Consider the following 13,401-nt stretch of genomic DNA (forward strand, 5'->3'; position numbering starts at 1 on the left):
GTTTCCTAGACCAGGTTGCCCAGGGCCCCATCCAACCTGGCCTTGAACACCTCACTCAGCCACCCCTGAATCATCCATTGGATGAACCCCTCCGTGCTATTAGAGGACAATGTGCCCCCTGCATTCTTTGCAAGCACCTTTAAAATCTTTACCGTCTCTTTAACGGATCCTGCCGCCATGGTAAAGACTCTCGGACCTCCTGTCCGCTCTCTCCCAGCCGCTTCCCCCGGGCACACTTTTGGAACTTCCTCGTCCGCTATCATCTCAGCCACATCTCTTGGCTACTCACTCTAGGACCTTCCTCGTCCGCTATCATCTCAGCCACATCTCTTGGCTACTCACTCTAGGACCTTCCTCGTCCGCTATCATCTCAGCCACATCTCTTGGCTACTCACTCTAGGACCTTCCCCGTCCGCTATCATCTCAGCCACATCTCTTGGCTACTCACTCTAGGACCTTCCCCGTCCGCTATCATCTCAGCCACATCTCTTGGCTACTCACTCTAGGACCTTCCCCGTCCGCTATCATCTCAGCCGCTTCTCTCGGCTACTCATTCCCGTCCGCATCTCTCGGCTGCTCTCTCAGCTGCTTCTTCGAGTACTCGAACACCAAACTCTACAAAAAAACAAACAAACAGACACAATCACTTCTACACTCACAACACAAGCAAACTCCTCGATCATAAATCAAGCACACTAATCACGTCGCTGGGGTCACCACTTGACGTATTCGCCAATTAACCCGACTTATCCCGGGACCTCAACTGTCCGGGGGAGAGACACAAACATGGATGCCATGATGTCTTCTCTCAATTTATTGCTGCGTCACATTCCTTATATACCATCCTAAATCCCGCGCAGACGCGTACACCCGCTGCACAAAACGCGATGCACGCGAGAGAACCTGTACACACCCCTACCTAAACCCCCCGCCCACTAACTCTTAACCTACAGGCCTAACTTAGCTATTCTAGAACACTCCATCTACTCAGAACTACTGTATGCACTCATAAATCCTTGCTAAGACAACTCAGTACCCCAACAGAAGACCTTTTCCAACCTTGGTCATTCTATGATTCTCTATGGGATTTATATGGGTCTCTGTGGGGCTCTATGGGATTTATATGGGTCTCTATGGGTTTTATATGGGTCTCTGTGGGGCTCTATGGGATTTATATGGGTCTCTATGGGTTTTATATGGGGCTCTATGGGATTTATATGGCGATCTATGGGTCTCTATGGGGTTTCTTGTATTATGGGATGTTGTGTTGAAGGACACGGTTCAGTGGGAGCTGTTGGTAAGAGCTGAACGGTTGGACTGGACGGACTGGTTGGTTGGACCGGGAAACCTGCGCGGAAAGGGATGCGGTCCCTTTAAGCCTCAGCCCCTCCCACTGTCCGAGCTCCACCCCTCTGCCGGAATCTCCTCATTCCATTGGCCGAGAAGATTGTCCATCAGCTCCGAGGGGCGGGCCGAAGCTTCCAGAAGAGCCGGGGCGGCGGCGGGGCCGCAAGATGAAGGCGATGGCGGAACCGGGGCCGGGCCTGGGCAGCCCCGGGTCGGGCCGTCCGGGGTCGGTGTCCCTGGCGGTGAGCAGCAGCCTCAGCGCCTTCTCGTCTCTGCGGCGTTACGGCACCGAGCTGAGCGTCGGCGAGCTCAAGGTGGGGTCTGCGCGGGGCCGGAAGGGGGTGTGGGGGCCGGTAGGGAGGCCTGACGAGGCCTAGGCCTCCATCATGGGGCCTGAAGGGGCCTTAATGGGACCTAAAGGGGGCCAAAAGAGGCCTTAGTGGGACCTAATGGGACCAAAAGGGGCCAGAAGGGGCTTTAATGGGGCCAAAAGGGGCCTTAAGCGGCCTTAGTGGGGCCAGAAGGGTCCTAATTGGGCCTTAATGGAAGTAAAAGGGGCCTTAGTGGGGTCAAAAGGGGCCTCAGAAGGGCCTGAAGAGACCTTAATGGGACCAAAAGGGGCCTTAACGGGACCGTGAAAGGGTCTGGGGTCTTTTAGTAGTGAGTAACGGGGTCTAGCAAGGCCTGGGCCTTCTCCTTGGCATCCTAAAGGGGCCTGGGGTCTTTCAATGGGAGATAACGGGGCCTTACTGGAGTCTGCGTGAGCCTGGCTCCCCATCATTGTGCCTTCAAGGGGTCTGGGGTCCCCTCGTGGGGTCTGCATAGGGGGAGCCCATATACCGCTAATAGGACTCCGTGGGCCCCTGTCTGACCCTATAGGACTCCACCTGTTCCCCGAGCAGTTGCTGGAGCTGGTGGTGGGGGCAGAGGTGCAGTGGGTGGAACTGGAGCTGCTCTGTAGGACCGTATAGGACCCCATGGGGCTCTGTGGAACCCTGTAGGACCCCTACCTGGCCCTATAGACCCCATGTGTCCCCAGAGCAGTAGCTGGAGCTGGTGGTGGGGGTGTGCAGTGCTGTAATGGATCTGGACCTGCTCTGTAAATCCCTAGATGACCCCAGAGGAAGTCATGGGGCTCTGTGGGACCCTATAGGATCCCTACCTGACCCTATAGAACTCTATCTGTCCCCACAGCAGAAGCTGGAGCTGGTGGTGGGTGCAGAGGTGCAGTGGGAGGAACTGGAGCTGCCCTGTATGTCCCTATAGGTCCCCATGGGGCTCTGTGGAGCCCTATAGGACCCCTACCTGGCCCTATAGACCCCATGTATTCCCACAACAGAAGCTGAAGCTGGTTTTGGGGGTGAGCAGCACTGTGATAGATCTGGCGCTGCTCTGTAGGACCCCATGGGGTTCTGTGGGACCTTGTAGGGCCCCTGTGTGACCCTATGTAACCCCGTGTATCCCCACAGCATAAGCTGGAGCTGGTGGTGGGGGTCTCAGCCCAATGGATGGAGCTGGAGCTGCGTGGTGCTGGTGGGGAGCTGCTGGCCCGCCTGGAGCCCGACGATGCCCTGCTGGGATCCTTCCCTGTCAGCGACGGCTGCGGGCTGCACGTGGGTCCTGTTGTCCCCAATTGTCCCCAGTGTGTCCCCCATCCCCTTCCCTGCTGTCCACATTCAGCTCCTGACCCCACACAATGTCCCTGCTACGTCCCAGTGTCCCCAATGGGGGTCCTCACATCCACAGTGTCCCCATTGTGTCCCCACAGCCCCAGTGTCCCCAGCATGTCCCCAATGTGCCCTTGGTGTCCCCAGATGTCCCCACACCCCCTTTCCCCATCCCCAGTGTAGCCCCAGTGTGTCCCCAAATGTGCCCTTGGTGTCCCCATTGTCCCCTCCACCCCATCACTGTATCCCCAGTGTGTCCCCAGCTGTCCCCAATGTGCCCTTGGTGTCCCCAGATGACCCCAATTGTGTCCCCCACACCCCATCCCTACATCCCTAGTATGGCTCCAATGTGTCCCCAGCGTACCCTTGGTGTCCCCAAATGTCCCCATTTCCCCCCACATGCCACCCCCATATCCCCAATGCAGCCCTGATGTCCCCATTGTGTCCCTAAAGTCCCAAATGTGCTCTTGGTGTCCCCAGATGACCCCAGTTGTGTCCCCACACCCCATCCCCAGTGTCCCTGGTGTCCCCAGATGACCCCAGTTGTGTCCCCACACCCCATCCCCACATTCCCAATGCATCCCTGGTGTCCCCAGTGTGTCCCTGAAGTCCCCAGTGTGCCCTTGGTGTCCCCTGATGACCCCGCTGTGTCCCCAATGTGTCCCCAGGTAACCCCATTGTGCCCTTGGTGTCCCCAGATGTCCCCACACCACATCCCTATTGTGGCCCCGGCATCCCCAAATGACCCCATTGTGGCCCCACATCCCTAGCATGCCCCCAGCATGCCTTTGGTGTCCCCATATGTCCCCACACCCCGTCCCCATGTCCCCAGCACAGCCCCGGTGTCCCCAATGTGTCCCCCAATGTCCCTCATAGGTTCCCATGCCCCATCCTGCATCCCCAACCCATTCTCATCATCCCCAAATTCTATCACAGTGTCCCCAAGCCGCCCCCAAACCCCTTCCCAGCATTCCCAACGTGTACCTTGATGTCCCCAACCCATCTCCAGTGTCCCCAATTCCCTTCCCAGCATCCCCAACCCCCATCCCCGTTGTCCCCAACCCATCCCATTGTCCCCAATCCCCTTCCCAGCATCCCCATCTCCATTGTCCCCAAGCCCCATCTCCATTGTCCCCAAGCCGTCCCATCCCTGCTGTTCCCAGCCCCCATCTCCAGTGTCCCCAGCCCATCCCACCCCCTTTTCTGATGTCCCCAACCCATCCCTGCTGTCCCCAAACCCACACCCATCATTCCCTTCTTTTTCCCCCCAAATTGGGATCCCTTCCCACACCTCTCCTTCCCCCCCCTCCCCCCACCCCCACCCCAGTCCCCAACTGTCCCCAACTGTCCCCATAGGTGACAGACCGCAGCGGTGGCCGCATGGGGCAGTTTGAGGACGTGTCCCAGGTCCCCAAATATGAGATGGCCGACAGTGACTACGACAAACGCACAGGTGACCCCCCGCTCCCCACCCCCCCATTGTGTCACCCCACTGTCACCACCCCCGGGAGCTCAGCTGTGTCCCCAAAGGGTCCCCCATTGTCCCCAGGGGTCTTCAGGTGTCCCCAAGGGTTCTCAGGATCCCCTCCATTGTCCCCAAGGGTTCTCAGGGTCCCCCCCTATTGTCCCCAGGGGTCCTCAGGTGTCCCCAAGGGCTCTCAGGGTCCCCCCCACTGTCCCCCGTTGTCCCCAAGGGTTCTCAGGGTCCCCCCCCCATTGTCCCCAAGGGTCCCCCATTGTCCCCAGGGGTCCTTAGGTGTCCCCAAGGATTCTCAGGGTGTCCCCCCCCCATTGTCCCCAAGAGTTCTCAGGGTTCCCTCCAAGAGTCTCTCATTGTCCCCAGAGGTCCTTGAGTGTCCCCAGTGGTTCTCAGGGTCTGCCCTATATTGTCCACAGTTGTCCCCAAGGGCTCTCAGGGTGCTCTCCAAGGGTCCCCTGTTGTCCCCCATTGTCCCCAAGGGTCTTCCATTGTCCTCAGGGGTCCTTAAATGTCCCCAAGTGCTCTCAGGGTCCCCCCCCCATTGTCCCCAAGGGTTCTCAGGGTCCACTCCATTGTCCCCTCCATGTCCTCCTTAAGTGTCCCCAAGGGTTCTCAGGGTCCCCCCCATTGTCCCCAGGGGTCCTTAGGTGTCCCCAAGGATTCTCAGGGCTCCCCCCCATTGTCCCCAAGGGTTCTCAGGGTCCCCCCCCACTGTCCCCAAAGGTTCCCCCATTGTCCCCAGCTCTCCCCTACGGTTCTCAGGGTCTGCCCCCCATTGTCCCCAGGGGTCTTTAGGTGTCCCTAAGGGTTCTCAGGGTCCCCTCCAAGGGTTCCCTATTGTCCCCCATTGTCCCCAAGGGTCCTTAAGTCTCCCAAAGGGTTCTCAGGGTCCCCTCCATTGTCCCCAAGGGTCCCCCATTGTTCCCAGGTGTCCTTAAGTGTCCCCAATGGTTCTCAGGGTCCACCCCCCATTGTCCCCAATGGCTCTCAGCCCCCCAATGGCTCTCAGCCCCCCTTTATCCCCCTTTATCCCCCCAGACTCGGTCCGTTCGTTCCTTCGGCGGCGCCGTTGGGGCCGGTTCGACGAGGAGGCGGAGCGGCAGCGCGGGGCGGAAGCGGAACAACGACGGGCGGAAGAGGCGGAGCTGGCGGCCGCCATGACACCCGGAAGTCGCTGCTTGGTCAGCGTACCGGGACAGCCACAGCACCGCGGAACCATCGCGTACGTGGGTACGGAACCGAACCGGGGAAATCAATGGGATCCGGGGGACCTAAATGGGTCCAGGGGTACCCAGATGGGATCAGTGGAACCTAAATGGGCCCGGGGAACCTAAATGGGACTGGGGGAACCCGGGTGGCAAAGGTGGAACCCAAATGGGACTGGGGGAACCTAAATGGTACTGGGAGAGAACCCATATGGGAACCTGGGAACCTAAATGGGACTGGGGGGAACCCAGGTGGCAAAGGTGGGACCCTAAATGGGGCTGGGGGATCCTACGTGGGACTGGGGGAGCCCAGATGGGAACCAGGGAACCCAAATGGGATTGGGGGACCCTAAATAGGGGATGAGGGAACCTAAATGGGACTGGGAGAGAATCCATATGGGAACCTGGGAACCCAAATGGGACCAGGGAACCTAAATGGGAATGGGGGAACCTGGGTGGCAAAGGTGGAACCCAAATGGGAATGGGGGAACCTAAATGGTACTGGGAGAGAACCCATATGGGAACCTGGGAACCCAAATGGGACCGGGGAACCTAAATGGGACTGGGGGAACCCAGATGGGACCAGGGGGCCCTAAATGGGAATGGGGGAACTAGGGAGGCAAAAGGGGAACGTAAATGGGTCCAGGGGAACCTAAATGGGACTGGGGGAACCTAAATGGGACTGGGGGAACCCAGGTGGCAAAGGTGGGATCCTACATGGGGCTGGGGGATCCTACATGGGACTGGAGGAGCCCAGATGGGAACCACGGAACCCAAATGGGACTGGGGGACCCTAAATAGGGAATGAGGGAACCTAAATGGGACTGGGGGAACACAAATGGGACCAGGGGGACCCTAAATGGCAACCAGGGAACCCAAATGGGACCGTGGGAACCCAGGTGGCAAAGGGGGAACGTAAATGGGTCCAGGGGTACCCAGATGGGATCAGTGGAATCCAGATGGGACCGGGGAACCTAAATGGGACTGGTGGACCCTAAATTGAGAATGGGGGAACCCAGATGGAAACCGAGGACCCTAAATGGGACCGGGGAACCTAAATGGAAATGGGGGAACCTGGGTGGCAAAGGTGGAACCCAAATGGAACTGGGGGAATCTAAATGGGACTGGGGGAACCCAGATGGGATCAGTGGAACCCAAATGGGACCGGGGGAACCCTGGTGGCAAAGGGGGAATGTAAATGGGTCCAGGGGTACCCAAATGGGATCAGTGGAACCCAGATGGTGAAGGGGGACCTGAAATGGGACTGGGGGAATCCAGTTTGGAACCAGGGACCCCAAATGGGACCAGGGGGACCCCAAAATGGGACTTGGGGAACCCAGGTGGCAAAGGGGGAATCCAAATGGTGCAATGGGACCCCAGATGCAAGGGGGGAACCCAGGTGGCCCCACATGACCCCAAATAGCACTGGGTGATCCCAAATGGTACAGAGTGACCCCAAAAGGGGCTCTGGATGACCCCAGATGGCCCTGTGTGACCCCACAAATAGCACAGTGTGACTCTAAGTGACCCCGTGTGACCTTAAGTGGCCTCATATGACCCCAAAAGGCCCCGTGTGACCCCAAATAACCCCATATAACCCCAAGCAGCCATCCCAGTGCTCACCCCATACCCCCTTTTCTGACCCCCCCCCCCTCTCCCCATAGGGCTCACTGACTTCAAACCCGGACATTGGGTCGGGGTCCGCTATGATGAGCCGGTGGGCAAACACGATGGCAGGTATGGGGGGGAGGGGAGGGTACCCAAATGTCCCCTTGGGTCCCCAGAGGTCCCTGCTGGCCCCAAACACAACAGCAGAGGTGGTCCACGATGGCCCCAAATGTCCCCTGGGCTCCCTTACTGTCCCCAAAAGGTCCCTGTGGGTCCATTGTGGTCCCAAGCATAATGGAAGGGATGTCCCCAAGGGACCCCGATGTCCCCAGATGTCCCTAAGGGGTCCTCATGGGTCACTGGTGGCCCCCAAGCCAATGGCAGGTGTGTCCCCAAGGATCCCCATGGGTCCTTACAGTCCCTGAACACAGAGGTAGGGGTGTCCCCCAATGTCCCCAAGGGATCCTGGTGTCCCCTGATGTCCCCATGGATCCCTACTGGTCCCAAACACAATGGCAGGTATGTCCCACAGTGTCCCCAAATGACCCCAGGGGGTTCTTAGTGGTCCCCAACACAATGGCAGAGGTGTCCAGTGGTGTCCACAAGTACCCATAGGTGTTTCAAAGGGCCCAGTGCTGTCCCCAATGGTCCAGAGCTGTCCCTAAATGTCCACAGGTGTCCCCAATGGACCAGTGTTGTCCGCAAGTACCCATAGGTGTCCCCATTGGCCCACAGGTGTCCCCAAGGGCCCAATGGCACCCCAATGGCCCAGAGGTGTCCCCAGCGGCCCAATGCTGTCCCCAAACACACATAGACCTTCCCAATGACCCGGTGTTGTCCCAAATGTCTATAGGTGTCCCCAAGGGCCTAATGGTGTCCCAAATGTCTATAGGTGTCCCCAAGGGCACCCCAAGAGCCTACTGGTGTCCCATACGTCTATAGGTGTCCTCAAGGGCCCAATGGCACCCCAAGAGCCCAGTGCTGTCCCCAATGGCCCATCGGTGTCCCCAGTGGCCCAATGCTTTCCTCAAATACACATAGACATCCCCAATGGCCCAATGCTCTCCCCAAGGGCCCAATGCTCTCCCCAATGGCTCATCGGTGTCCCCAATGGCCCGGTGCTGTCCCCAAACATCCCCTCTGTCCCCGCAGTGTCGGAGGCCGCCGTTACTTTGAGTGCCCCCATCCCTACGGGGCCTTCGTGCGCCCGCAGCGAGTCACGGTGGGGGATTACCCAGAGGAAGATGACGGGTTGGATGAGCTCTGAGGGCTGAATTTTGGGGCAAAACAAAGCTGTTTTGGAACAGTGCCGCCTCCGCTCCTTCTGTCCTCACCTATGGGGGGGGGGGGGGGGGGTTAATTGCCCCCAAATACCCCCAAAGTAGCACTTCTTTATGGGGGAGGGTTTGGGGTTGGGGGCAGCAACGGGGTCAACTCTCGGCCCTAAAACCCCATCCCCAAAACCATCATTTCTCACCCCAAAATGGCACCACCGGTGGCCCCAAAAGGGCCCATTTTCCCTTCACTTTGATTCAGCGGACCCCAAAAGCCCCATTTCTGTACCCAAATTGGAGGCTGAGGGTTCAACCCCCCCCCACATCCCCCCCCAACTATTGGGATCCCCCCCACAAAATCCCATTTCCCACCACACCATATGGCCCCAAAACTGCCCTTTTCTACCCCATTTTGTGCAGCCCCGAATCCCCTTTTACTTCACTTCCATATTTTCCCCAATTTTCCCCTTTTTTCCCCAATTTTTCTCCCCTTTCTCCCCTTTTTCCTTCCCCTTCCCCCCCCATTTCCTTCTTTCTGCCCTTATTTCCCCCAATTCCCACCCCGCCTTTCACCTTTTTATCACTTTTTCCCCCTTTTGGCCATTCTGCTCCTTTCTTTTCCCATTTCTCTCCCTTTTAATCCCCGTTTTTAAGCCCTTTTTCCCACCATTAAAACTATTTCCTCTTTTCCCCCTTATTTCCGGGTCCGGGTCGCTCCCCCTCCCCCCTCGGGTCCCCCTTCCGCTGTCCCCGCCCCTAAATGGGCGTGGCCTCCGCGTTAGCCCCGCCCCTCTTTCCCCACACCCAATCACGGATCGACCCTCCTTCAATTCCCCTTCCGCCACCCCCGCCCCTAAAGTAGGCGGAGTCTCAGCGTTAGCCCCGCCCCAATCTCCCTCACCCAATCAGCGGTGGCGCTCTCGCCCAATCAACGCGTTGTGCGGCGGAAGCGGAAGTGACGCAGCGTAGCAGCGACGCCGCCGTGCAGCGGTGAGTGCGGCCTAGCCCGCTCCGCCCGCCCCCTCCCCCCCAACACGCCAATGACGCGTTAATTAACGAATGTAATTAATGAATGCAATGAATGAATCCCGCAGGGCGCCGTTCCAATGGCCGGGGCCGATCTCCGTCGGGAGGCTCTGGCGCTGTACCGCGCTCTGCTCCGCGCCGCCGCTTCTCGGCCCGGTTTCTCTGCTCGGATCCGTTCCGAGTTCCGCCGTTGCGCTTCGCTTCCGGTCCGGGATCGGCTCCGCTCCGAGCTCCTCCTGCGCCGCGGCCGCCGCCAGCTGCAAACGCTGCGGGCCCCGAGCACCGTCCGCATGGCCTTCTTCGGGCCCCAATCCACTTCCGCTACAGCCACTTCCGGTTCCGCTGTTGGAGGAACTTCCGGGTCAGGACACTGTTCCGGTTCCGGGTCATGACTAATAAAGCTCCGTTTCCGCCACGGTTGTCAACAGGGTCATGGGGCGTGGCTTGTTCATAGGGGGCGGAGCCTCAGGGAGGGGCGGAGCCTCAGGGAGGGGCGGAGCCTCAGGGAGGGGCGGAGCCTCAGGGAGGGGCGGAGCCTCAGGGAGGGGCGGAGCCTCAGGGAGGGGCGGAGCCTCAGGGAGGGGCGGAGCCTCAGGGAGGGGCGGAGCCTCAGGGAGGGGCGGAGCCTCAGGGAGGGGCGGAGCCTCAGGGAGGGGCGGAGCCTCAGGGAGGGGCGGAGCCTCAGGGAGGGGCGGAGCCTCAGGGAGGGGCGGAGCCTCAGGGAGGGGCGGAGCCTCAGGGAGGGGCGGAGCCTCAGGGAGGGGCGGAGCCTCAGGGAGGGGCGGAGCCTCAGGGAGGGGCGGAGCCTCAGGGAGGGGCGGAGCCTCAGGGAGGGGCGGAGCCTCAGGGAGGGGCGGAGCCTCAGGGAGGGGCGGAGCCTCAGGGAGGGGCGGAGCCTCAGGGAGGGGCGGAGCCTCAGGGAGGGGCGGAGCCAGGAGCCATTCCGGAGCCTTTTGGTCTCCGTCAATCCCTTCACTGTCCCCAAATACTCCTAAAATCCCTCAATTTTCCCCCAAATTTCCCCGAATTCCCCCAGATTTCCCCCCCCCAAGCCCTCAATATTTCCCTCCATCCCCAAAAATCCCCCATTCAAACTCCCCATAAATCCCCCCCCACCCAAAAATCCCACATCTCCCCCCCCCATCCCCCAACCCCTAAATCCTCCCATAGCTCCAAATACCCCCCAAATCCCTCCTAAACCCCCTCATTGCCCCCCCTAAAGACCCAAATACTCCCAAACTGCCCCCAAATCCCCCTTAAATCCCCTCCTAAGCCCCCTCATTGCCCCCCCTAAAGACTCAAATACCCCTTAATCCACTCCAAATCCCCCTAATCCCTCACATTGTCCTCCCATAAAGCCCCAAATCCCCCCAAGTCCCCCCTAAATCCCCACATCAGGCCCCAAATCCTCAAATCCACCCCAAATCTCCCCATAAATCCCTCATTGCCCCACTTAATCCCCACTAAATCCCCCCAAACCCCCACATTGCCCTCTTAAAGCCCCAAATACCCCCAAATCCCCTCAAAAAGCCTCAAATACCCCCAAATCTCCCCCAAATCTCCCCTAAATCCCCACATTGGGCCCCAAAAGCCCCAAATCCACCCCAAATCTCCCCATAAATCCCTCATTGCCCCACTAAATCCCCCCCTAAACCCCCACATTGCCCCCCTAAAGCCCCAAATACCCCCAAATTCCCCCCATAAATCCCCCCTTAAGCCCCCACATTGACCCTCAAATACCCCCAAATCCACCCTAAACTCCCCCTAAACCCCCACATTGACCCCCCCTAAAGCCCCAAATACCCCCCAAATCTGCCCCAAATCTCCCCTAAATCTCCACATCGGGCCCCAAAAGCCTCAAATCCACCCCAAATCTCCCCCATAAATACCCCATTGCTTCACTTAATCCCCACTAAATCCCCCCTTAAACATTATCCCCCAAACACCCTACTTAGATCCCCAAATCCCCCCAAATCCTCCCCGACTGATGCTTATCGAACCCAAAACGGGCCTCGTTTGGTTGGGCATTTTTTTCTCTCTGAGTGTTTTTGCCTTTTTTCTTCTTTTTCCTCTTTAAATTCAGCAGTAAAAGGGGACACCCCCCCCCCCCATCCCCCCCCCATCCCCTCCCTTCCCACCCCCCCCCCCCTTCCCATCTCCCCCCCCCCAATAGAACTCAATGAGGGGGCAGGGGAGGAAGAAATCGCCCCCCCCCCCCCCCCCCCCAGAACTCAATTGGAGTGGGGGGGGAGGGAAGAAATTGCCCCCACTCCCCATAGAACTCAATGGAGGGAAGAAATTGCCCACCCCCCTTCCCCCCACCCAATAGAACTCAATGAGGGGGGGTGGGAGGGAAGAAATTGCCCCCATAGAACTCAATGAAAATGGGGGGAATGTTAGAAATTGCCCCACCCCCCAATAGAACTCAATTGGATGGGGGAAGAAATCACCCCCCCCCTCTCCCCCCCCCATAGAACTAAATTGGGGGGGGGGGGGGGGCGGCAAAAGATTCCTGTGGTGATTTGTGGGTGGGGGAGGGGGGGGCGTGGATAATATTGGGGTGTTTCTCCTTATTATTTGTAGTGTTTTTAATGGGGGGGGGGAGGGGTGCTCAAAATCCCCCCAAAAATGGGCATTCTGAACCAAAATGGGTGCAGGAAAGAAGGGTAAATGAGGTGAAAAACGACACATTCTGCCCCATTTTGGGCTGGGGGGGGAAGGGGGGCTTAAGGGGGGGAGCAGCAGCAATGGGGCCCGGGTAGGACTGACTCTTTTTGGGGTGTTTTTGGGGTCCCCCAATAAGAAAAAGGCACCAAAGATCCATTTTTTAACATCCAAAGGGGTCCCCTTTGGGGTTTCAATTCAATGGAAAATGGGGGGGGGGGAGGAATAACCCCAAAAGGGCCCCCAAAGGACCCCAAAGGGACCCCGAAAAGGACCCCAAAAAGAACCCCCAAGGGACCCAAAACGACCGCAACAGGACCCCCAAAGAACCCCCCCCAATTATTCCAAAGGGACCCCCAAAGGACCCAAAAGGACCCCAAAGGGACCCCAAAAGGACCCCAAAGGATCCAAAACGACCCTCAAAGGACCCCCCACAGGACCCCTAAAGGATCCCAAAGAACCCCAGAAGGACCCCAAAGGGACTCCCAAAGGACCCAAAATGAACCCAAAGGACACCAAAAGGACTCCCAATGAACCCCAGAAGGACCCCCAAAGGACCCCAAAGGGATCCCCAAAGGGACCCTAAAACGACCCCCAAAAGGACCCCAAAGGACCCAAAATGAACCCCAAGGATCCCTAAAGGACCCTCAATGGACCCCAAGAGTACCCCCAAAGGACCCAAAATGAATCCAAAGGACACCAAAAGGACCCCCAAAAGACCCCTAAAGGATCACAAAAGGACCCCCAAAGGGATCCTAAAATGACCCCCAAAAGGACCCCAAAGGGACTCCCAAAGGACCCAAAATGAACCCAAAGGACCCCAAAAGTACCCCCAAAGGACCCAAAATGAACTCAAAGGATACCACCAGGAACCAAAAAGGACCCCAAAAGGACCCAAAATGACCCCCAAAGGACCTCCCAAAGGATCCCCAAAGGACCCCCTGAAAGGACCCCAAATGGACCCAAAGGGGACTGCCTAAGGACCCCAACGGGACCCCAACAGGACCCAAAACAACCCCAAAGGGACCCCAAAAAGGACCCCAAAAGGACCACCAAAGTACCTCAAAAGGACCCCCAAAAGGAACCTAAAAGGACCCCAAAAGGACCCTGAACGACCTCAAAAAGGCCCA

At 58.4% G+C, this 13,401-nt stretch overlaps 1 protein-coding gene across 1 annotated transcript; it reads left to right on the forward strand.

Moving 5' to 3' along the window:
- Positions 1-1,343: 1,343 nt before the first annotated feature.
- On the forward strand, positions 1,344-8,613 carry LOC140265456 (tubulin-folding cofactor B-like). Its single transcript, XM_072361378.1, has 6 exons — positions 1,344-1,661; positions 2,817-2,960; positions 4,371-4,467; positions 5,533-5,724; positions 7,364-7,436; positions 8,460-8,613. The coding sequence occupies exons 1-6, from the start codon at positions 1,515-1,517 to the stop codon at positions 8,572-8,574; spliced, it is 768 nt and encodes a 255-aa protein (XP_072217479.1). The 5' UTR covers positions 1,344-1,514; the 3' UTR covers positions 8,575-8,613.
- The last annotated feature ends 4,788 nt before the right edge of the window (positions 8,614-13,401 follow it).

This window comes from Excalfactoria chinensis, unplaced genomic scaffold, assembly GCF_039878825.1.
Source record: "Excalfactoria chinensis isolate bCotChi1 unplaced genomic scaffold, bCotChi1.hap2 Scaffold_88, whole genome shotgun sequence".
Classification (NCBI taxonomy): domain Eukaryota; kingdom Metazoa; phylum Chordata; class Aves; order Galliformes; family Phasianidae; genus Excalfactoria; species Excalfactoria chinensis.